The 22927-nt window shown below is 33.8% G+C and overlaps 1 protein-coding gene across 1 annotated transcript; it reads right to left on the bottom strand.

Annotated features, from left to right (window-relative positions):
• Window positions 1–933: 933 nt before the first annotated feature.
• On the bottom strand, window positions 934–7996 carry LOC112715103 (oxysterol-binding protein-related protein 1D). Its single transcript, XM_025766859.3, has 8 exons — window positions 6659–7996; window positions 5563–5919; window positions 4749–4836; window positions 3961–4430; window positions 3202–3357; window positions 2713–3021; window positions 1676–2020; window positions 934–1259 (listed from the first exon to the last, which is right to left on the bottom strand). The coding sequence occupies exons 1-8, from the start codon at window positions 7214–7216 to the stop codon at window positions 1071–1073; spliced, it is 2472 nt and encodes an 823-aa protein (XP_025622644.1). The 5' UTR covers window positions 7217–7996; the 3' UTR covers window positions 934–1070.
• Window positions 7997–22927: the final 14931 nt, after the last annotated feature.

The following is a 22927-nucleotide window of genomic DNA, read 5'->3' as shown; positions in this document are numbered from 1 at the left end:
ACATGCTCATTTACTTAAGAGAGAAAAAAACACTATCTTGAAAGTCGATTGCTTCCGCAATATGCCAAGTTTTGTTTAAGCAGTTAATGTCTCCGTCTCGTGCATCTGAGCATACCATAAAGTTTGAGTATCTCAAAAATATTAAGAGAAAGGTCCGAGAAAAAGAGAAATGAAGGTCATGCGCAATGAGAATGACAAATGAGGCATTATGAATGAGTTCCTTATATAGGTGCATCTAAACCTTAACTCGTTTACAATGTAAATGAGATAAATGTGTGTATCTCTCGTTTACACTATAAACAAAATAAGTAATGCAACGGCAAAAGTATCTCATCTCATTTATACTTTAAATGAAATAAATAATCCAATGCAAATCAATAAAAACGCTCCAAATTATCTATTTCAATAAATAAAATATTTATTTTATTTATTTAAAAAAAATCCCACACTTAGGCCTAAGCACTTTATTTTGAAATGAATTCAACTTCTCTCCATGTCCTTATCGAAGGTGCTGTATGAACGTAGGGAGTGTCTTACTGGAAATCTGTTTAAAAAAGGATTGAAAGGATCTCAAATACAAAGAAACAGAAATCAATTGAATTTCAAAATCAATTCAATTCTTTCTTTTCTTACCATCAAAAGAAGATCATTAATTTACAAATCAAATCAAATTCAATTCCTCAGTTCCAAAACACACCCATCGGAGGTGATAAAAGAAAAAACAAATAGATAAAAAAAAGAAAGCAAATTCTTTCACGTGCGCTTGTTTATGCAACCTTTTCGTTCCTTCTTAGCTAATGCTAGAAGCAACGATTCATGTAGAGACAGGTTACTATGTGAGAAATTAATAATTTGGTTACAAGGAACAGATATGCATCAGTAAAACTTGTTTTTAAAGGTTGATTGTACCCCAAAAATGCCAGCAACAAGAACTTTTAGTAAGCTAAGACTTTTCTGATGGGAAGTTTTTTATAACTTACAACCTACATCCAAATACACAATTAGCAAAACGTGAGAGATATTTGACAGCTGTGAATAAATAAAGCGTTACTAAGCAGCAATATTAGAAGTTAGGACAGAGTAATGATAGTATCTTCAGAACATGAAGGTAAATCACAACTCTGTCCAAATATATCAGGGATTCCATCCCAACTATGCTTTTCTCTTGCTTCCCAATAGCCACCCTTGTATCGGTAAGACCCATCCTCATTCTTCTGAAACCATCTAGGCTGCCATCCTCTTTCCTGCATCTTTCTTGCCTGCATTTGTGAATCAAGCATAAGTTACAAATATGTTCAAGAAAAAGAGATTTTATATGCATAAATAGCGTATTTTTCTCTTCCTTCATTTGCCTTGTTTTGAACCAATGCCACTTAGGTTAGAGCATAAGACCCTAACCATCAAGTTGGTTGGGAAGCTAGCACAAAAGAGTATAAGGGTGTTTGGCTTGAGAAAACAACTCCAATTTTCATTCCTATGTTTACATTTTTTCTTCATAGAATCTTGAAAAGAGAATTTAAAAATACAAAATAAAAATAAAAATACAAACAAAACTAACCCTAAGTTCCCATATGCTTCTATGTATGGGGGAAATAAAAAAACATGATTACCACACCAGGAAAAGGTACAAAACAAAACCGTCAAAGTCTAGATCCAATGGATTCAAAATTATTACCTGTCTCTGCAACTGTTCTAGTCTTAATTTCTCTGCATTCGCCAACTCATATTCTCCATTTTCTAAATGTCTTTGATCGGGTCTCAACCTTGAGTCAGTGGGAGGTAACTTCTCTATCATGCCGGGCATTATTTCATTCAATGATATTGCAAAAGGAGAGAGGTTGTATCTTGTCTTGGTGCTGCAGTTGTCCCTTTCCCACAATAATGCAGCTTCTGTCATTGGATCATAACCTTTTGGCTTTGTAGTTGGGTCCCCAAGGACATAGTACATTGCTTCGTCCCATTTCCCAATCAACATTGCTACCTTCTCTCCGGTTCTGTTGTCTTGAACAAATCCATGGACCTGTATATATGATAAACATTTATTTCAGTCAGTCTTATATCAGCTGTTATGTTGCTAATAAAAGCAAGCTAATTGAAGCCTCATTTGGATTAGCTTCTTTTATATAAAATAACTTTTGAAAGAATGATCTTTATTTAAAAGTTTTTAAAAAGTACAAGGGATAGTGGTTAGATGTAAAATCAATTAATATTTAGGAGTAATATTAGAAGAAACATATTTGGATGTTATAAAATGTCCTTCTCTAGTGATTCTCCGTCCCAAGATAATTAATTAATTAAATCAATATTTGTTATGATTTTCTATTGATTTTGTACTTGAAATAAGATTCACCCGAACAAACTAAAAAAATAAGCATTTCTTTTATTGAAAAGGGATCTTTTTTTATCAAAACATTCATCATTCATGCTCTGATGCAGACAGACAGGCAAGAAAATTCTGCTGGACTTGTGTTCTTCAGGGTGACAATATATATGGTACAGCTTAATCAGACACTAGATGTCACACGAAGATTGAGTTGCGAGAAAATAAGGAAAAGGGCTAAAGAAAGAAAAAAGAAATTATCAAGATAATATAAAGCAAATACAGCATGAAAGAACAACTTATTTTATTTATCTAAAAAATGGGAGAGAGAGAGAGGGGGGGAGAGGGGGGATTCTGCAATCTCTATGACCTAATTATATTAATAATCCTACCTGGTGTGGGTTTCGATCTATGATAGATTGCTCTTTGAACTTCAGTTTGCAAGAGTAGTTGCCACTGCCCTTGATGCGCATTGTACCATAGTGATCACAATAAATTTTACCTAGTATGATATTGTAAATTGAAGTGGTGACCTTGCTCCATTGAAATGTTTCACCATCCTCAAACTGTAGGGTGAGGACACCCACAGGATCTAACTGAATAGAACGCCCCCAGAATTTCCCTTTCAAGTTAGAGTCCGCCCAGAACTTCCATCCTCTTCCCTCACAGTGACAAGCAACAACCATGGGATGATGACTAACCTGCAGCATGCTTCTTGTTAATAGAAAATTACAGCATAAAAATAGACACAAATCAGAGGTATTATTTTGAGATTAAATGAAGCGAGGAAACAGCAAATTTGTAAGTTTGAAGATATGTCTTTGCCTGTAAACTGAGCCACACTCAGAAATCTTGAAAAGGTAATTAGAAAATCCAGTTACCTTTTCAGAGAAGAATCTGAGACCTTTATCTGGATAGTCAGCTTCATATGTCTCCCCAAGTAGAGGATTGAAAGGTTTGCACTGCCGACCTTCAGTGGATGCATAGCCGGACACAGCAAAAGCTGCAACATTTAGGATTCTCATCAAATCATTCTCCTGCACCAAGCAAAGCCCTGAATCAAGTTATAATTTGACAAAATGCATATAGAGAATGCATTTAAATTCTAAAACCTAACATTCTTTACTCTCTCAACTTTCTCATATCATGCAAATTCTTGGATCATTACCACTTAAAAATCAAGCTCAATTTTACAGGCCACAAAGAAAGTATGCTCAATTTTGAAAGTGTCTTGTAAAAGAAGCCTCAGCCTATTCTCTAACTAGAATCCAATCTGCTCAAGCCTCCAAAATCAATAATAGATCACAGACTAGATCAGGGTGTCATAGTCAAAATTGTTCTGGAAACCAACTTAAGCTTCTTTTTTTTAATCTATTAACAGTGGCAAGCCTACACCATACATATAAAAGGTAAACATACATTATTGCCTCTTTTTCCTAACTAGTTGGAAGAATTACAAATAGAATAGCTGGAACACGTTGATCAAGTGTCTTATCAAGCTTTATTAGATGTTGAAATCTTTGTAACCATCAATGTCCCTAAATTTAACTAAACATCTTATATACATTGATAAAATGAAACAAGGATATCATGCTTTTAAAAATGCTTGTCAAGAAGTAAAGGACAGCTGAGAATCTGACCTGCTTTCCCCATTCCAATGCTCTATCAACTAGATATGAATACTCCAAATCTTCAAAACACTTTTGCAATGAAGAGAGCGGTTCATTAAAATACACAGGGAGACAAACTCCTGAAAGATCCTTCCCAATATTGTCTTTAATAATTGACCACAAGCCAACAGGCCTCTCTTTTTCTTTTGGCTCTGGTAAGTTATCCCTTCTTCTGACATATGGATAGCTTACATCTTTGATTCCCTTCTCAAACCCATGCAAACCATCAGAAAGTAAACAATCTCTATCATGTATGCTTGCATTTGTCATACCCTCCCTACTTCGATAAGAAGCACTTCTTAAGGCATCTGAACACAAAAACTCATTTGTGTCAAAAAATGCACCATCATCATCATCAGTTTCAACATCTGCTCCGTCTTGACTTTCATTATCCGCTACTGAATCAGTAGCACTGCCCTCCGACATGACAGAATAGAAATCTGAGACATGAACGGTTGAAAAAGTAAGTACATTGCTGACAATATAGAAACTAACAAACAACCAGTAAGTAAAGCAGGATAAAGAAACTTTTTCAACTTCCTAGAGCTCCTCCATACATGATACAACCACCCAAAAGTCAATGTCTTTACCATGGTTTCACTTAAGTGCAAGAACTTTTCGGTTGATTGGCAGTCTCTCAATCTAAATAATGTTGAGATTGACAAATTTAGCGTGAACTAAGAAGTGTATGATCAAATTAAAAAAATATGACAAAGGAATATTGGCAAGTGTATGATCAAATTTAACAGCCTACGCACCACTAAATCTTCTGTTCCCTTGTCCACAATATGATTCACGCTCCTTTGTTTCATCCACTACAGTGGTTTCCAACTCTATTTTCTCTGTCTGCATTAATTAATTTTAATAGATAAGTCAAACTCTTGACACAGCATATACAGGAGCAAAATTACGTAAGTTTAGTAAATTCCTTCAAAAATGTCAAAGCACCAATAGCATGTTCAGTGCCAGGACCACAATTGAAAATAACTAATCAATAAACAAAATTAAGAAAATAAAATCAAGAGTTTGCCTTTAAAAATGAGTGATTCAGTGTGTTTTCTCAAGCCAATGATAAGAGAAATATAGTATTTGAAATTCAGGAATTCAGAAACATTACATTACGCCAAGAGAAGGTTCAAATAGTATATACCTTTTTTTAAAGATCCCTAAAATTAAAAAAAAAAAAAAAAGGGCTACAGCCTCAAATAATATATAGTAATCTGCAGGATGGTTTATGTAGCAAACAATACATCATAAAAGAAAATATTTATACTAAAAACCTAATGTGCTTTTATATTTACCTAAAAAGCTAGAAGGCTAATGTAGAATTCAAAGAAAAGTAATTAGTAAAAACCCAATGACTAATTTGTTGTGATATTTAAAATTTAAATTTAATAATTATAAGCTAGACAGGAGGAACCAGGGAAAAGTCAAAAATCAAAATACAAAGGAAATGGTTTGATGGCCGGCTAACCACTGTATTTTTACAACCATCCAAAATGGGAGTTCAATCATATATCTGAAGTTAGGAGATGCTGTTCCTAGACGTGCTCCAAAAGGTTAGACAGATACCTCTAGTTGTTTTAAGGTGTCCAGCAACATTACATGTTTCTGCTGAAGAAACTTCAATTTGCCTTGAAGATAAGAGACTTCGGAGAGCATAATAGACTCGCAGTCATTAATAACTGCCTCACTTATGCCTTCCTCTGACAATCGAGATCGCAGCTTCTCAGTTGAAACTACAATATCTTCTGGAGTTGCAAGATCACTACTTGTTAGAGCTCTAGGAAAAAGATCTTTCGTGGACTGCAGGGCCTCAATCCACATAGCTCTGTCTTCTCTAGATACACACCTCAAGTGTAGAGTTTTTGTCCCGGTAAATATGGATAGCCGCTTATCATCAGATTTGCTAGCCCGAACCGAAGAAACCTGTGAACAAGGCCATTCAAATTTAGCACATGCCACAAGACAACCAAGGTGAGTTCATGTTAAAAAAAATGGATATACACTGGCACATTTTTATCCATGGTACAAGCGCAAGAAGGAATCACAAGCCCCAAAATATTTCAGCATAAATTTAGCGAAAGATACAACTTAACCAGTTTTGTCAATTTAAGGCATACATAATTGATTTTGGCTAAAAAAAAGGGGTTAGGACCAATTTAATCAATATTTCAAATACGTCACTTCCTTATATTGATAGTGCAAAGTGCAAACATAAATAAAAATTGTATATTTTAAGACACGGTTCAAAAGGGGATCCACGTTTGCAAAGCAACCACAAAAAACACAATGTGCATGCGTCAGTAACAAATTTTTCGCCTAATACCCCTGCGTCAATCACGATGCTTGAAATTAACATCACTATCATCCTAAATACACTGATATCGCTATCACCCATTTCACGCTTCTTGCAATTTTTTTCTTTCAAGCAAATTGAACCATGCAGCATGGCAAATTTCAAAAACGAAAAAGGCCTTCGCAGTTCAGACTTCATACACAAAAGTGACAAAACCAAAGCTGATAGTTCCAATTTGTAAAGACACTCGTCAAATTCATTGAAGCAAATAAAAACAAACTTAAAAAAATGCGAATCAAGCAAGACCTTTCACGATCACACAGATTGCAAGTGTGGTTAGGTTTTTGCTAAACGTAATAGAAAACAAACCTTCAAGTGTATCTCACCGAAGGGCTTGCATTGCTTAGTAGAGTTGCCACCACTAACTCCTGCTACTCGATTCAGGCTCCAATTGTTCTTCTTCACGAACTTCGATGACTCCTCGCCGATCACTCTCACGCTCCGGTCCCTCGCTGGGCTCACCACGATCTTATCCGGACCATGAATCTTGTAGTACGAAAGCACTCCATCTTCCAGCACGAACCACCTCGACCTCCACCCTTTCCCGTAGTTCACCCACTTGTACAAGATTCCGGCCACGCTTCCGGCCACTCCGTTCCCGCCACCGAACACCTTCGACTCCCGGGGCTCCGCCGTCGTCGTTGACAAATCCTCCTCTTCGCCGCGGTTCCCGCCGGAAGACGACTTCAGAGAATCGCCACCGCCATGAGAGGAATCCGGCGCAGAGGAGCTCGATTTGGAGCCGCCGTTCACCGTCCTGACCGACGCATCGAGCCCTAGCTGGCAGTGAGTTGGCGATTTCGTAGCTACGGGATTCGCCCTGTCCCGATCGATCGAAACCGGAGCAATGCAGCACAAAGGATTCATCGTTCTCACGAATTAGAAGAAAAGCACCAACGCATGATCGAGAGCAAGAATCAGTGAAGCAACGAAACCAGAGAAGAAGAAGAAGAATCCCCGATTCGTCGAATGAGTATACTCGGAGTTTCGTCGATTGAGATCGGAGAAAAAGAAACGCTGGAACTGATCGGAAGAGAAACGAAACGTTTCGGGTCCGAATGGCGAAAAGAAACGTTCTTTTCTTTATTTTAGGTTTTTTTGTTTTTTCTGTTTTGTTCTGGTTCAGTAGAGAAGACGAAGAAGAAGAGAAAGGAAAGGGAGTGAGGTACAGTTGTTGTGGCAGGCTATAAAGAGCTGAACCACTACTACACACTGCCCACTCAGATCCATTTAAGTCACTCACACACACACTTCTCACTCAGTAAATTTTATCAGTACATAGATGGCATAGCTTAGCATAGCAATGTCCTTGCCTTGTTTCGTTTTGCGTTGTGAAGTGTGTGTGTGTGTGTGTGAGAGAGAGAGTGTGTGTGTGTTTTTTGTGTGTGACTGTGTCACCTTTCTTTCACTCTTTCTTCCATTTTCCATTCCCATTTCACAAAATATAAAGGTTCTAAGCCATACCGCCAACTATAAAACCATGCCATTCAATTAATGCATGGTTCGTGTTTGGTTCGGATTCCCTTCTGTTCCGGTTCATTATTCAATTCAATTAAATAAAGAAAATAAATAAATAAATAAATGGGATTTGCGTTTTATGTGAGTTTTGTACTTGCGAATTGTGATGTTAAGCTTTTTTTTTTTTCCAGAGAGAGAGAGAGAGAGAGAACCTTTTTAGGCATGATTGTAAGAGGAGACAGCTAACGTGCGCACTTTATGCGCAGGTAACTGAGGTAAGTGTGTTTTTGTGGGGTGGGGAAGGCAGTGTCCGTTGGGTGAGGGGAAGACCCTCTTTTTTTCTTTGGGCCAGGCCCATGGCCATGATGAAAGGGGCTGGATTGACTTTCTTACCCTGGGGTGTTCCCCCGGCTTAGTGGTGTTGATTGCGATGTGAGTGAGGGTGTCTCGGTCATTTCGTGTGGCTGAAAGCGATTGTAGAACGATGGGTTTGGGTTGGGGTTTGGATATCCGTTGGGGTCGAAATGTGGGGGGAACTTTTGGTTATGGTAATTAATTAAAAAATATTTATGATGCTACTATGGCACTATGTTAAATAAATTTAATTTGATATACTAATAGTTAAAAATGTTTTGTAAAATTATTTAAATTTATTCTTTTAGATAATTATTTATATAATAAATACGAAAAATATTTATTTTTATTGACATAACAAAGTAAGAATATATAATTATATGTATATATAAAATATGTATGAACTAACAATGTATAAAATTATGTTACATTACATGATATGGCCCTACGTGGTTGGTTTTGATCAATCTGTTATTGGTAGATATAATATCACATTATCACACTAGATAAGTAGATATCTATCATGGGATATGATGGTTAACACTTAACAGGTTATGTATGTTGTGGCGTTGACCAGTTGTATTTGGATTCAATCGTTGTCATTAGATTAAATGACTTTCGGAGTTTTGACCTAAAATTTGTACTATGATTTTCATTAATATTATTTGTTGAAAAGATAACATGCACATACCAAAATTAATTATTACATATTTATATATAAATATATATTTATTAACTCATTTTTAATATATTTTCATATTTTAATATATATTTTATTTCAATAACTAATTTAATGGCTAATTTTTATATATACGTATCATAGTTATGCTTTATTCCCTTACTTGATTTCTTTTTAGCTTTGTTATACCAATTACCAAATAGTTAGATTAGGTTCTTGTGCAATGTCACAAAAATTTCGGTTAAATTTATGTTTTCGTTAAAAAAAAATTTAAAATTTGTTTTTTTATTAATCAATCTAATTTATATATATTCTATATATTATTCAATATATATTATATTTTTGTATAAATATTTTTCAATAATTATCAAAAAAATATAAATTTATAAAAAATAAATATTGTCACTCCTATTTTATTTTTTATTTTGCAAATTTGTGCAAATATACAATGACAAAAATAATCATATGTGGAGAGGCGTTATAAAAAATAGAAGAAACATTTTCATTTTCTAAATTTGTATTACAATATAATTAATAAAATTCAACATGTTATAACACAAAAGTATAAGTATAAATTAAATTACTGAAATAAGAGTATTGTAAATTAAATAAGATAAATATCTATTATTCTTCTTTTTTTAAGTTAAGAGTGAGACTTGAATCCACAATTTTCAGGTGAATATAAGAAAATTATGCCATTTGAATTATATTATTTTTTCAATTAGATAAATAAGAGAAAAATATTTTAAAAACGTCATTAAATTTTTCATCCAACCCTATTTATTATTCAAAAATTATTATTTCTATGATCTAATTCTATATATATCTCAATTAGATCCTTAAATAATTCTTTCTATAAATAAAATTTCTAAGCCATTGTATTTTCATTTTTCAATTATATATTGTAACTAATATTTTTTTCTTAAATGAAAGTGAATAATATAAAACCAATCTAAATATTCACATCAAATCGCAAGTTACTAAGTTTTTTTACCAACATTATTTATACATTTGTTATACATTTAAGTAATATTGTCATTCAAGTTTAACTAAATAGATACAGCACCAACAAAAATCATTCTCATTAAAAAGAGCGTGATTACACGCGCACATACCATTTACATTATCATCATTGTCATCTTCTTTTTCTTTTTCGCGTTCCTCCTCCTTCTCTTTCTCCTCCTCTTATTCCTTCTCTTTCTTCTTATCATTTTTCTTCTTCTTTTTCATGTGTTTTTTATTCATCGTCATTCTTTTGTTGCTGCTGTTATTGCAATAGAAAGTAAAAGAGAAAGAGGAGAAAGAATTTTGAATTGTGTAGAAAAACGAGTTCAAATATACTTTAATTCACTCATAAATGAACTGAAATTATATAATGATTGTGACATAGTTAACTCAGAAATGAACCGAAATTACATAGCAATTGCGACACAATTAATTCAGAAATGAACCGAAATTTATCATAATGATTGCAACACATAAACTCAGTTCGAAAATAAGTGCACAAACAAAACTAAATAATTAACAAAAACATATCCAAAATCAATTTTGGATTAGACAACGACATTAATATGTTTCTTCTTCTTTTTGTTTGATATTTTTCTTCTTTTTTTTGTTTTATTTCTCTTAAGAGAGTAAAAGAAAGAAGAATTATAAGAAAAAAAAAGAGAAGCTGAAGAAGTAGAAGATGAGGAGGAAAAGGAGAAGGAGTTTTGAATTGTGCAGGATAACGAGTCTAAAATGAACCTTAATTTACTCATAAATAAACCGAAATTATATAATGATTGTGACACAATTAACTCAAAAATGAACCAAAATTACATCATGGATTGCGACACAATTAACTCAGAAATGAGCCAAAATTATATAATAATTGCAACACAATTAACTCATAAATGAACCGAAATTTACTATAATGATTGCGACACATAAACTCAGTTAAAAAATATGCACACAAATAAGACTGAATCATGAACAAGAACACATCCAAAATCAATTTTGAATCAGACAACGTCATTAATATGTTTCTTCTTCTTTTTTTCTTGGTTTTATTCCTCTCAAGAAAATAAATAAATAAATTAAAAAAATAAAATAAGAAGATGAAGATGAATCGAAATGAACCGAAATTACATAATGATTGCGACACATAAACTCAGTTCGAAAATAACCACACAAACAAGACTAAATCGTGAACAGAAATATATCTAAAATTAATTTTGGATCAGACAACATCATCAACATGACAAAAATTTAACAATAACAATAACAACGATAACGATAATGACGATATGTATAACGAAGAACGAATGCGTGAATTTGAAAGAAAGAAGTGCGAGAGGAGAAGAAACTGAAAAAAGATGCATAATTTAAAATTGATCGGATGAATTTGATTGTTAAAATTACTTAAATATGAAGAATAATTCCATTATTTAATAGCATATCATAAATAATCTCCTCCAAATTTAAGTTACATAAATATAATGGATAATTATAATCATTAATGGAACTATATACATATAAGAAATATATCGTATGAAAATAAAATTTTTATTTGAGAATCTCCGTTATTTGATTTTAGTTTAATTTTATTTTAGATTTTATAAAATATTATATAGATATTGTGAAATTATATATTATGAAAATTGATTTAAGATATAATATAAAATTTATCATTCTAATATTTGTTCTCATTTTAATTTAATGTTATAATGTTTATTTAACGAGTTTGATAGATATATAAGTGGTAGCATTTTATTATTTTTTTTAAATAATATAAATATTATTTCAAAAATTGTATTTAATACAAGTTTTAATTTTTTTAAGAGTCAGTTTGAAAAGTTTTAAAATTTATTTTTTTTGAGATTTTGACTTATAAAAAATAGTAGTATTAATGTCTAACGTAATTTTTAAAATTAAATTATAACTTTCTAAAAAATTATTTAAGTGCTTATAATAAAGTTAAAAAAATAATTTTTTATAATAAAAAAATTTTTATTATATTTTTTTAAATAAGTTTTTTTAAATTAAAAAAATAAATATAAAATATTTTATTTATTAGTTATTTTTAATATAAATATTTATTATTTAAACTATTTTTTTAAAAAGAATTTAATTAAATTATTTACTCAAATTGAGCATAAAAGTCAAAAGTAATATCAAAAAGTACCCTATTAAAATTGCTCTCAAAATATATTTATAGCAATTGAAAAGAAGTAAATGGATAAAATTAAATATACTTAATAAGTGATATCCAGACAATGTATTTATAACCATTAAATTCATATGAGAATGTATTTATAACTATTATATTTAATTTTATTAAAATATACCTAAGAAATAAATTAATTAATTAGATAGAGTATATTGTTGTGATAAGAATATGACGTGATGTCCATTTATGATATGAACGGCTCAAATTTTCAAGAGAAAGATTTGAAATTATTACGAAGACCAACCTTTAATAAAGGTTGAATTTGTACATATATAAATAAGGTTTCATAACCTGAGATACAACGCACAACAATCAATAAAACATTTTCTCTTTCTCTTCCTACAATATAAATCTCTTCTTTCTTTCTCTTTTCATATACTATAAATACAATATTAATATATATAAATTATCGTTATGATAGGATATTAATATTAGTGAATATTAATACTAGCGTCTTCTTCTTATACTTCTTTATTTATCTTCTTTATTTATTTATTTTACAACATGTTATCAGCACGAGACTCTGATCAAACTTTAGGAAGACTTAGGTAACAAATTTTTATTATGTCGAAGTTATCTCATCTTGAATTTAATGCTCTTAATATATCTAGAAACAACTATTTATCATGGATACTAGATGCTGAAATCCATCTTGATTCAATGGATCTTGGAGATACCATTAAGGCTAAAAATAATGTATCCTAAAAGGATAAAGGCAAAACCATGATCTTCCTTCATCGTCATCTTGACGAATGATTGAAAAATGAATATCTCACATTAAAGATCCTGCAGATCTGTGAAAAAACCTTGAAGAAAGGTACAATCATAAAAAACGGTGATACTTCCTCAAGCCCGATATGAATGGATGCACTTGCGTCTATAGGATTTTAAATCCATAAATGAATATAATTCAACAATGATTCGAATCACCTCACGAATGAAGTTATGTGGAAAAAAGATAAATGAGAATGACATGGTAGAGAAAACTTTCTCGACCTTCCATGCCTCGAATGTGTTCCTGCAGCAGTAGTATCGAGAAAAAGGATTTAAAAAATATTCTGAGTTAATTTCTTACCTTCTTGTTGCTGAGCGCAACAATGACTTGCATTTAAGAAATCATGAAGCGCGTCCAACTGACGCTGCTCCATTTCCTGAAACAAATGCAGCAAATCATTACCCCATAAAAGGTAAGTCGCAAGGTTTTGGTAGCAAGAAAAATTATGGAAGGAATAAAAATTATGTTCACAAGAAAGGATCTCATCAGAAGTGGGATAAAGAAAGAAACAATGGGCAAAATAACTCAATTGAGGATAAATGTTTCTGTTGTGGTGGAAAGGGCCATTGGTCGCGTACTTGTCGTACCCCAAGGCACCTAGTCGATCTTTATCAAGCATCTTTGAAAAATGAAGATAAAGGAAAGGAAACGAATTTCATTTCAAATGATGCTGTTGAGAATTCTACCACTCATTATGATGTATCTGATTTCTTTGAGGATTCTGAGAAAAATATTGGTCGTTTGATCAATGAATAATGATGGAATAGTTTAATATGTGTGTTTGTTAAGTATTCATGTGAATAAACAATGTAAGAAACTTCTTGTTAAGTTTTATGCATTTAAATTTCAAAATTATTGAATGTGTCAAGATAATAATAGTAAAATTTTTAGTATATACTATACTTCTTAAAAAAATATTTTCAATCAAGGAAATAATTTCAATCAAGGAAATAATTTTACTGCGTAGGTATTTCTACTCATTTTATTATTTGTCTCTAACGAGAATGGCAAAGATATATAGTGAAGATGTTTGCCTTGCGAATACTGCAATTTCGCACACCATTCTCAAAAGTAATATATATTTTACCCATGTTGTGCTAAAAGAAGAATATGTTAATACTATTATTGGCTTAGGCAATGTGATAGAAAGCTCCGGAAGAGCTATAATTTTGTTTCTTGGAGGAACAAAATTCATAATAAATAATGCACTATTATCTACCAAGTCTCTGAGGAACTTGTTGAGTTTCAAAGATATTCGCCGAAATGGATATCATATTGAGACAATGAATGAGGGAAACCATGAGTACTTGTGTATCACAATCCATGACTCAAATAAAAAGGTTATATTAGAAAAGTTACCCTCACTCTCATCTAAGTTATATTATACCAAGATTAGTCCAATTGAATCACATGTCATTGTAAACTAGAAGTTTACTAGTCCAAATGAATTCATAACTTGGTACAATCGATTGGGTCATCTGGGAACAACCATGATGCAGAGAATTATTGAAAACTCCCATGGACATTCACTAAAGAACCAGAAGATTCTTAAATCTAGTGAATTTTGTTGTGCTGCAAGTTTTTAAGGGAAGTTAATTTTAAGGCCATCACCAGTAAATATTGGATTTGAGTCCCCTGAATTTCTAGAAAGGATTCAAGGCGATATATGTGGACCTATTCATCCACCACGTAGATATTTTAGATATTTTATGGTTCTAATAGACGCATCTTCGAGATGGTCACATGTGTGCTTATTATCTTCTCGCAACATGGCGTTTGTGAGATTACTTGCTCAAATTATTCGATTAAAAGCACAATTTTCAGAAAATCCAATCAAAGCAATTCGTCTTGATAATACTGGTGAATTTACTTCCCAAGCCTTTTATCCTTATTGTATGACTAATGGAATAAGTGTTGAACATCTAGTAGCTCATGTTTACATACAAAATGGGTTAGCAGAATCACTTATTAAATACATCCAATTGATTGCTAGACCCTTACTTATGAGAACAAATCTCCCAACCTCGGCTTGGGGGCATGCTATTTTACATGCCGCAGCACCTATTCTTTTGAGACTAACGAGTTACCATCAGTTCTCTCCTATGCAATTAGCTTTTGGCCAACAGCCAAATGTTTTGCATTTAAGAATATTCGGGTGTGCAAGATATGTTCCTATTGCACCATCTTCTCGCATCAAAATAGGACCCCAAAGAAAATTGGGGATATATGTTGGATATAATTCTCCCTCTATAGTAAGGTATCTTGAGATACAAACTAGAAATGTATTTAAAGCCCGATTTACGGATTGTCATTTTGATGAATTAAAATTTCCAACATTAGGGGGACAGAATAAGCTTTTTGAAAAGGAATTTAATTGGAATGCAACATCCTTGATGCATTTGGATCCTCGATCAAGGCAAAGTGAACTAGAAGTTCAAAAGATTATATATTTGCAAAGAATAGCAAATGAATTGCCTGATGTATTTTTCGATAGGAAAACCAAATCTTATATACCAGTGACAAATGCCTCAATGCGAATTAATGTTCCAATTGGACAAATTACCACCGAAGTAAATACACGACAGAAGCGTGGTAGATCTGTCGGTTTCAAAGACAAAAAATCTCGAAAAAGAAAAGAGGTAAATACTATTCCTATTGAAAAAAACATAGTAAAGACACTTGCAGTTGTCCAAAATTCTGATATAGTTTTAATGCCAGAAGGCATTCAGGTACCTGAAAATTGTGAAAATAATGAGATCTCGATAAATTATGTCTTTACAGAAGAGAAATGGGACCGAAATAAGACAATATCAATGAAATATTTGCATATAATGTGGCATTAAATATCATGCATGAAAATAAGGATATTGAGCCAAGATCAGTCGAAGAATGTCGATAAAGGAATGATTGGCCAAAATGGGAAGAAGCCATGAAGGCCGAGTTAGACTCACTTGTAAAATGTGAAGTTTTTAGGCCTGTAGTCCGTACACCAGAAGATGTAAAATCTGTTGGATACCGATGGGTATTTGTGAGAAAACGAAATGAGAAAAATGAAATTGTACGCTACAAAGCTCGACTTGTGGCACAAAGTTTTTCTCAAAGGCTCGGTATAGATTATGAAGAAACATATTTCCCTGTAGTGGATGCAATAACATTGCGTTATTTGGTCATTTTATTCGCATATCACAAACTGCATATGCATTTAATAGATGTGGTAACAGCTTACTTATACGGTGCATTAGATCGTGATATCTATATGAAAGTCCCTGAATAACTAAAGATATCTAAACCATCCAATGAATATTCCCAAGGATTATACTCAGTTAAATTGCAAAGATCTTTATATGATCTGAAACAATTTGGACGAATGTGGTATAATCGTATTACTGAGTATCTGGCCAAAAAATAATTCAAGAATGATTATATCTGCCCATATGTTTTCATAAAGAAATGTGCATCTAGGTTCATTATAATTGCTGTGTACGTTGATGATTTAAATATCATTGGAATTCCTGAAGAGATTCCAACAATTATAAAAACTCTAAAAGAAAAGTTTGAGATGAAAGATCTTGGAAAACCTAAATTTTGTCTTGACCTGCAGATCAAGCATACAAAAAATAGGATCTTTATTCATCAAACAACATACACAGAGAAGATCTTGAAGAGGTTTTATATGGATAAGTCACATCCATTAAGTACCCTAATGGTCGTAAGGTCTTTAGATGTGAAAAAAAATCAATTCCGTCCTAAAGAAGAAAATGAAGATATCCTTGGTCGTGAAGTACCATATCTTAGTGCCATTGGAGTATTAATGTATCTTGCTAATAACACACAACCCGATATATCATTTGCTGTGAACTTACTAGCAAGGTATAATTTCTCTCCAATCAGAAGATATTGGAGTGGAATCAAACAAATCTTTCGATATCTTCATGGAACGGTTGATATGGGGTTGTTTTATCCATATGGATCAAGTCACAATTAGTTGGCTCTGCAAATGTTGGATACTTGTCTGATGCACATAAAGGGAGATCCCAAACAGAATATCTATTTACATATGGTGGTACAGCTATATCATGGAAGTCCACAAAACAGACGATTGCGACAACATCCTCTAATCATGTTGAAATACTAGCGATACATGAAGCAAGTCGCGAGTGTTTTTGGCTCAGGAGTTTGATCCAATATATTCTGTCATCATGTGGATTGATTGATCATAAGATAGCTCCAACTGTCCTGTTTGAAGATAATACATGTATTGCTCCATTTAAAGGTGGATACATCAAAGGTGATAGAACAAAGCATATTTCTCCAAAATTCTTCTTTCTCATGACCTTCAAAATCAAAGGACAATTGATGTCCAACAGATCCACTCAAGTGACAATCTGGCAGATTTATTTACAAAGTCACTCCCAAAATCCTCCTTTGAAAGATTGGTACATGAGATTGGGATGCGCCGATTTCAAGACATTAAATGATGTCGGCAAGAGGGAGAGACTGTACTCTTTTTTCCTTGGTCAAGTTTATTTTCTATTAGATTTTTCTTGACAATGTTTTTAATGAGGTAATCACATCACAAACGATTTTGTATTCTTTTTCCTTCACTAAATTTTTTTTCATTGGATTTTTCTTTAGTAAAATTTTAATGAGGCATAATCCTAAATGGTCATCCAATAGGGAGTGTTGTGATAAGAATATGAGGTGGATGCCCATTTATGATATTGGCGGCTGAAGTTTTCAAGAGAGAGATTTGAGATTATTACGAAGACCAATCTTTAATAAATGTTAAATTTGTACACATGTAAATAAGGCTTCATAGCCAGAGATACAACACACAATCATCAATAAAATATTTTCTCTCCCTCTGTGTACAATATAAAGCTCTTCTTTCTTTCTCTTTTCATATACGACAAATACAATATTAATATATATATATAAATTATCGTTATGATAGGATATTAATATTAGTGAATATTAATACTGGAACCTTCTTATTATACTTCTTTATTTATCTTTTTTATTTATTTATTTTACAACATATATAATAATCTCAAATTATCAAAATATGCGGAAGGTTCATCAATAAATGTGTGTTATTTACCATTTACTTAGTATTTTCCGAATTACAAATAAGTCTCGTAGCAAAGTTGAGACCTATAACATAGATGACGAAAAATAAAACATTTTTAATATGACAATACCTTATATTATTCTTTTTTTCATTTCATAAATAGTAAAATAAAAATACTTTTCCTCGTTATGAGATCAGAATCTCAGAAAAAGGACAAGAAATGCAACTTTATTGTGTTCATGCTGTTGGATTCTTTCAAAAAACTACTGCCCAAGTTTTCAGTTTAGCAGTGTCACCCGTTGAATTTAAAGATGTCACTGCAATTCATTGATTCATGAAGAATGCACTTTCCGCCAACATACACCTTTGCTTTGTAATTTTAGCATATATTCATATTCTTATTTCTAAGAAAGTTCAAAGGAAAGAAACGGTTCTTCAGAAAAAAGACTTTCAAGGACAAGCGAACTAACAAATGCTTTCTTTGTGGACAAACTGGGCACTTTGCCAAGAAATGTCCCAATAAGAAGCAGACAAGCAAAAGAGAAATCAAGATGCTTCAATCTTTACAAGATGCTGTCTTAACCCGAGATGATGAAGATCTTGAATCAATCCTTGAAGAACAGTCAGAAGCAGATGAGTACACAAAATATATGCTTCATGATCCTGAAGATAGTTCTTCTGACGATAACTACAGACCAATCCACTATATGGCACCTGCTCCGCCTCAACAGTGGATGACAGAAGGAGGATGTCTAGGAAGCTTAGGTTCCAAAAGAATTGATGGAATCCAACGACCCCACTTCAAACTCAAACTTTTGGCATCCAAGTATGATGTGCCAAAAAAGGTCGTAGCACTGCTAGATACAGGATCTTGTGCAACTGTAGTCAGACCCAATCTGTTACCTGATGAAATTTGGGCTCCTCATGACAAGATCTACACAACAGCCAGCCAAGGAAGATTTACCATTGACCATATTTCTAAAGGAAATGTTGGGCTACAAATATTTCCTGAAATGGTGATTTGGCTGAAAGTTCTGGGAAGCTACCTCCCTGAAAAGGATGTACTGTTTGGTTTTGATGCATATTACCAAACGCAAGGAATGTCAATATGGCCAGAAGGATTGAAATTCAAAAGGAGGTTCCTGCCATTTCTTGAAAACAGAGGCATCTATGAAATTAGCAAAGCCCCTTCAGACTACGAAGCTATCCAGAACAGGTTACTAAAAACTTGTTGTGACAGCCATGACAAGTTTGATCACCCTCTTCCTTTATGGAAGAATCAAGAATTCTTCATTCAATTGCCTTTCAAGAAGAATGAAGACATCAACCCTACCAAGGCAACCCATTCAGGAATGAATCCTGAAGATCTGAAGTTAGCAAAGGAAGAATGCGCTTCGTTACTGAAGCAAGGTTTAATTGAACCAACAACTTCCAACTGGGCATGCCAAGCATTCTATGTGGAAAAAAGGTCTGAACAGATCAGAGGAAAGAAGCGGTTAGTAATTGATTACAAACCCTTAAACCTCTTCTTACAAGACGATAAGTTTCCACTACCAAGGATTGACGCCATAACTCCTCGCCTTAGTGAAGCTAAACTTTTCAGTAAGTTTGACCTTAAAGCAGGATTTTGGCAACTGGGTATTCACCCCAAAGACAGATACAAGACGGGCTTTTGCATACCTGATGCACAGTACCAATGGACTGTCATGCCATTTGGACTAAAAGTAGCCCCATCATTATTCCAAAAAACTATGATCAGAATTTTTGAGCCCATACTCCACTCAGCTCTCATCTACATAGATGACATTCTGCTGTTCTCAAAAGACGGCCCAACTCATCAGGCCCTTCTGATTCAGTTTACTGAAATTGTGGAAAAATATGGAATAATGCTATCTCAAAAGAAAAGCCTTATTGGTCAAGCCCAAGTTGATTTTTTGGGAATGACTTTCAATAATGGGTTTTTCCAGCCTGGAGAGCACATCTCAAAGGAACTGTTAAAATTCCCTGATGACCACCTGACAACAAAACAAGTCCAACAGTTCTTAGGCATCATCAATTACATCCGTGACTTTATTCCGGATGTGACAAGACACACAAGCCAATTGTCAAAGCTACTAAAAAAGCAACCCCCACCTTGGGGTCCTGAACAGACGACAGCTGTCAAGCACCTGAAAGAAGTAGCACAGAAACCCCCACCATTGAAGATTCCTAGCAATGGACAACGCATCCTGCAAACTGATGCTAGTGACAACTACTGGGGAGCTGTTCTCCTTGAAGAGATTGATGGAACAAGACACTACTGTGCGCATGCTAGCGGACAGTTCAAGGAGTCAGAAAAACACTACCATGCTACATACAAGGAGATTCTTGCAGTCAAAAGAGGAATCGAGAAGTTCAGCTTTCACTTGAGTGCATATCACTTCATTGTGGAAATGGACAATACGTCTTTTCCATCCATGCTGGATACCAAAGGGAAGATACTATCGAACTCACAACTTCTAAGATGGAAAGATTGGTTTTCACGCTATAAATTCACAGTAAGACACATCAAAGGACACCACAACACCATAGCTGACTACCTTTCCAGACCAACCAAAGAACCTCCACCCAAAGTTCTTCACATCCTAGCCATGGATAGAGCTTCACCACCAACCTTCCCTCTTCCAGACTGCCCTCAAGACCACAAGTTCTATAGAAGAGAACCTGGACCGTTTCCTTTTTCCCTTCGACCTAGGACTGCTGCTGAGGTCAAGACCCTATCTGAAGAATGCCTGTTTTACTGGTTACACAGGCTCCTCCTTGTTACCCAAATCACAGCAAAACCTCAACACTTTCACCCGAAAACACCTTATCATATCATACCCATCATCAAAGGTGAAATTCCTGAAGAAATGTTGTGGTTCATATGGGCGCTCACTGTTCAGTATGATTGCGCCATCATAGTTCCTGGAATTGCTATGTACAGGTTTCTCTGTGACAAAAGCTTCTCAGGAACAAATCTTGAGAAACTTCTCAAGATGTTTGCACCTATTCCATTTTGGAGAGGAAAACTCTTCAGTGCACTAACAGACCATGATGTTTGGAACATCTCTGATAGGCTGAGACACAGGTTTTATTATGCCTTTGTCTTAAGAAGGCTATTTGCCTATCGTAATGAGATCCTCTACACCAGAAATAACTTTAACATTGTTGGTTATTCAAAGATATGGCCAACAGATGAGAAACACTGTCTCAACAATCTGGCCAAACATCTCACCTTCCACAACAACCCTAATGTTGATGTTCTCACAGGAGCCATTGAAGGACTCTCACTTCCCTCAGAAGAGGAAGCTTCCTCTTCCAGGACCATACAAGAAGAATTAAGAGAATTCCAATCCAATTTTTTTGCTTCATCTGTGACTTATCCTACCCCGCCACTCCACCAGAATGAACACCCATGGAATTCTCCTCTTGTAGATCAAACCACGTATGGCTATGGAAACATTGACGATGAAGAAACAGGATCAAGGGTCTATCCACTACTGCCAAGTCCTACATATGTGGATGCTGGAATTGAAGATGATGACACTGAGAATCAATACACAGAAGGACCACATAACCTTGTGGATAACATTGATGAACATGAGCCCATTACGAAATACAGTCCGTGAAGAATGGGACCCAGCAACAACCATGATGTCCAAAAGTAATTATGGTATTTTGTCTTTTATAATCATGTAAAATATGGTGTGACATAAAGTAAGTTTGTCCTTTTATAATCATAAAAAGGAGTGATGTGAGATAAAGTTTGTCATGATGTGACCAAAGATAAGATTCCTTCTTATCTCTTAGTAGTGCAGTCCATGTGTCTGTATTTGAGTAGTTTGCTTAAAGTTGTTTGTCTTGTTGTAATGATGGATAAGATTCTTTCTTATCCTCCACTACCTAAGAGCCTCTATATATAGAGGGCTCTCCCATTGTAAAAATCAGAACTTGATCTTTCAATATAACCATTGTAAGATATTCACCATGAATACTCTCTAAATCTCTCTCTCTCTGAAATCTTGAGTCTCCAATATGCTTATCTTTGCTTACTAGTTTCACGTATGCTCTAGGCTTGCCTCGTTCTTGAGGACCCTGCCTATCAGAAATGAAACTGATCCGATCCATGAGAAGTTCCAGTATTGGAAAGAAAGAACATATCGGCATCCATGACGATCTTGTCATAAGGTCCCTTGAATCCCCAATTGAGATGAGTTTAGTGGGAAATCGGGATAGAGATGACAAGATGCACTGGCCCCTTGGTATGTTCTTTCAGAAGTACGTCTGGATGCACCCCGTTTTGATAGTTTCTTATATACTATACTAATTATCTTAATTTATTTATTAAATATATTTTAATAAAAATTAAAGATAATAGGTATAAGATAGCTTAAATAAGTCCCAATATCATGTTTGATGTAAAATATATAGAACTAAGTTATGTTTCAATATCTTTTTTTATTTGAGATAAAATAGAGACTAAAATATTTAAAATTACTAAAATATCTTTATTAATTAAAAAAATAAAAAACCTAAACCAGCCACCCTTTTCTTCTTCTACTCTCTCTCTCTCTCTCTCTCTCTCTCTCTCTCTCTCCCGTCATTGTCGCCTTCACTGTTCGCAAGCTTTGCTGTTCATTGTCACTAATGGTGGAAAGTTCACTATTTTTTCTCTATTTCGCTTCTGCTTTGTTGTTCTTTTCTATTGTGTTGTGTTGTGTTATATCTATTTTTACTTGTTGCTATATTGATTTTAAAGAGTGGGATGATGGCTGCTAAAAAACATGGGGGAGGTAATGGTTAGAGGAGAAGAGGACGATGTTGTCCGTAGAAGGGATGGAGGATGGTGGCTGTGGGAGGGTAGAATTGGAATTTGAAAGGATGAATGAGGGTATTTTTGAAAAAAAATGTTATTAAAATTCTAATTTCTGTCTTCAAAATTTCAGTTTCCTATGTCCCGACTTTTTGAAGGTATAGTGTTTGGAAGAGAGACAGTGACTGAAATAAGT

The sequence above is a fragment of the Arachis hypogaea genome, chromosome 10 (assembly GCF_003086295.3).
Source record: "Arachis hypogaea cultivar Tifrunner chromosome 10, arahy.Tifrunner.gnm2.J5K5, whole genome shotgun sequence".
Lineage (NCBI taxonomy): Eukaryota > Viridiplantae > Streptophyta > Magnoliopsida > Fabales > Fabaceae > Arachis > Arachis hypogaea.
The sequence above is the reverse complement of the archived record's forward strand: the minus strand, read 5'-3'. Positions and strand labels throughout refer to the sequence as shown.

What these genes read in the sequence shown, in the direction of transcription:
- LOC112715103 (XM_025766859.3), bottom strand. Translation starts at nt 7,216, where the DNA reads ATGAATCCTTTGTGCTGCATTGCTCCGGTTTCGATCGATCGGGACAGG. An exon ending in AGGGAACAGAAGATTTAGTG is followed by an intron (nt 4,431 to 4,748) that starts GTGCGTAGGCTG and finishes TTCATGTCTCAG; the next exon opens with ATTTCTATTCTGTCATGTCG. An exon ending in CATTGGAATGGGGAAAGCAG is followed by an intron (nt 3,358 to 3,960) that starts GTCAGATTCTCA and finishes TGCTTGGTGCAG; the next exon opens with GAGAATGATTTGATGAGAAT.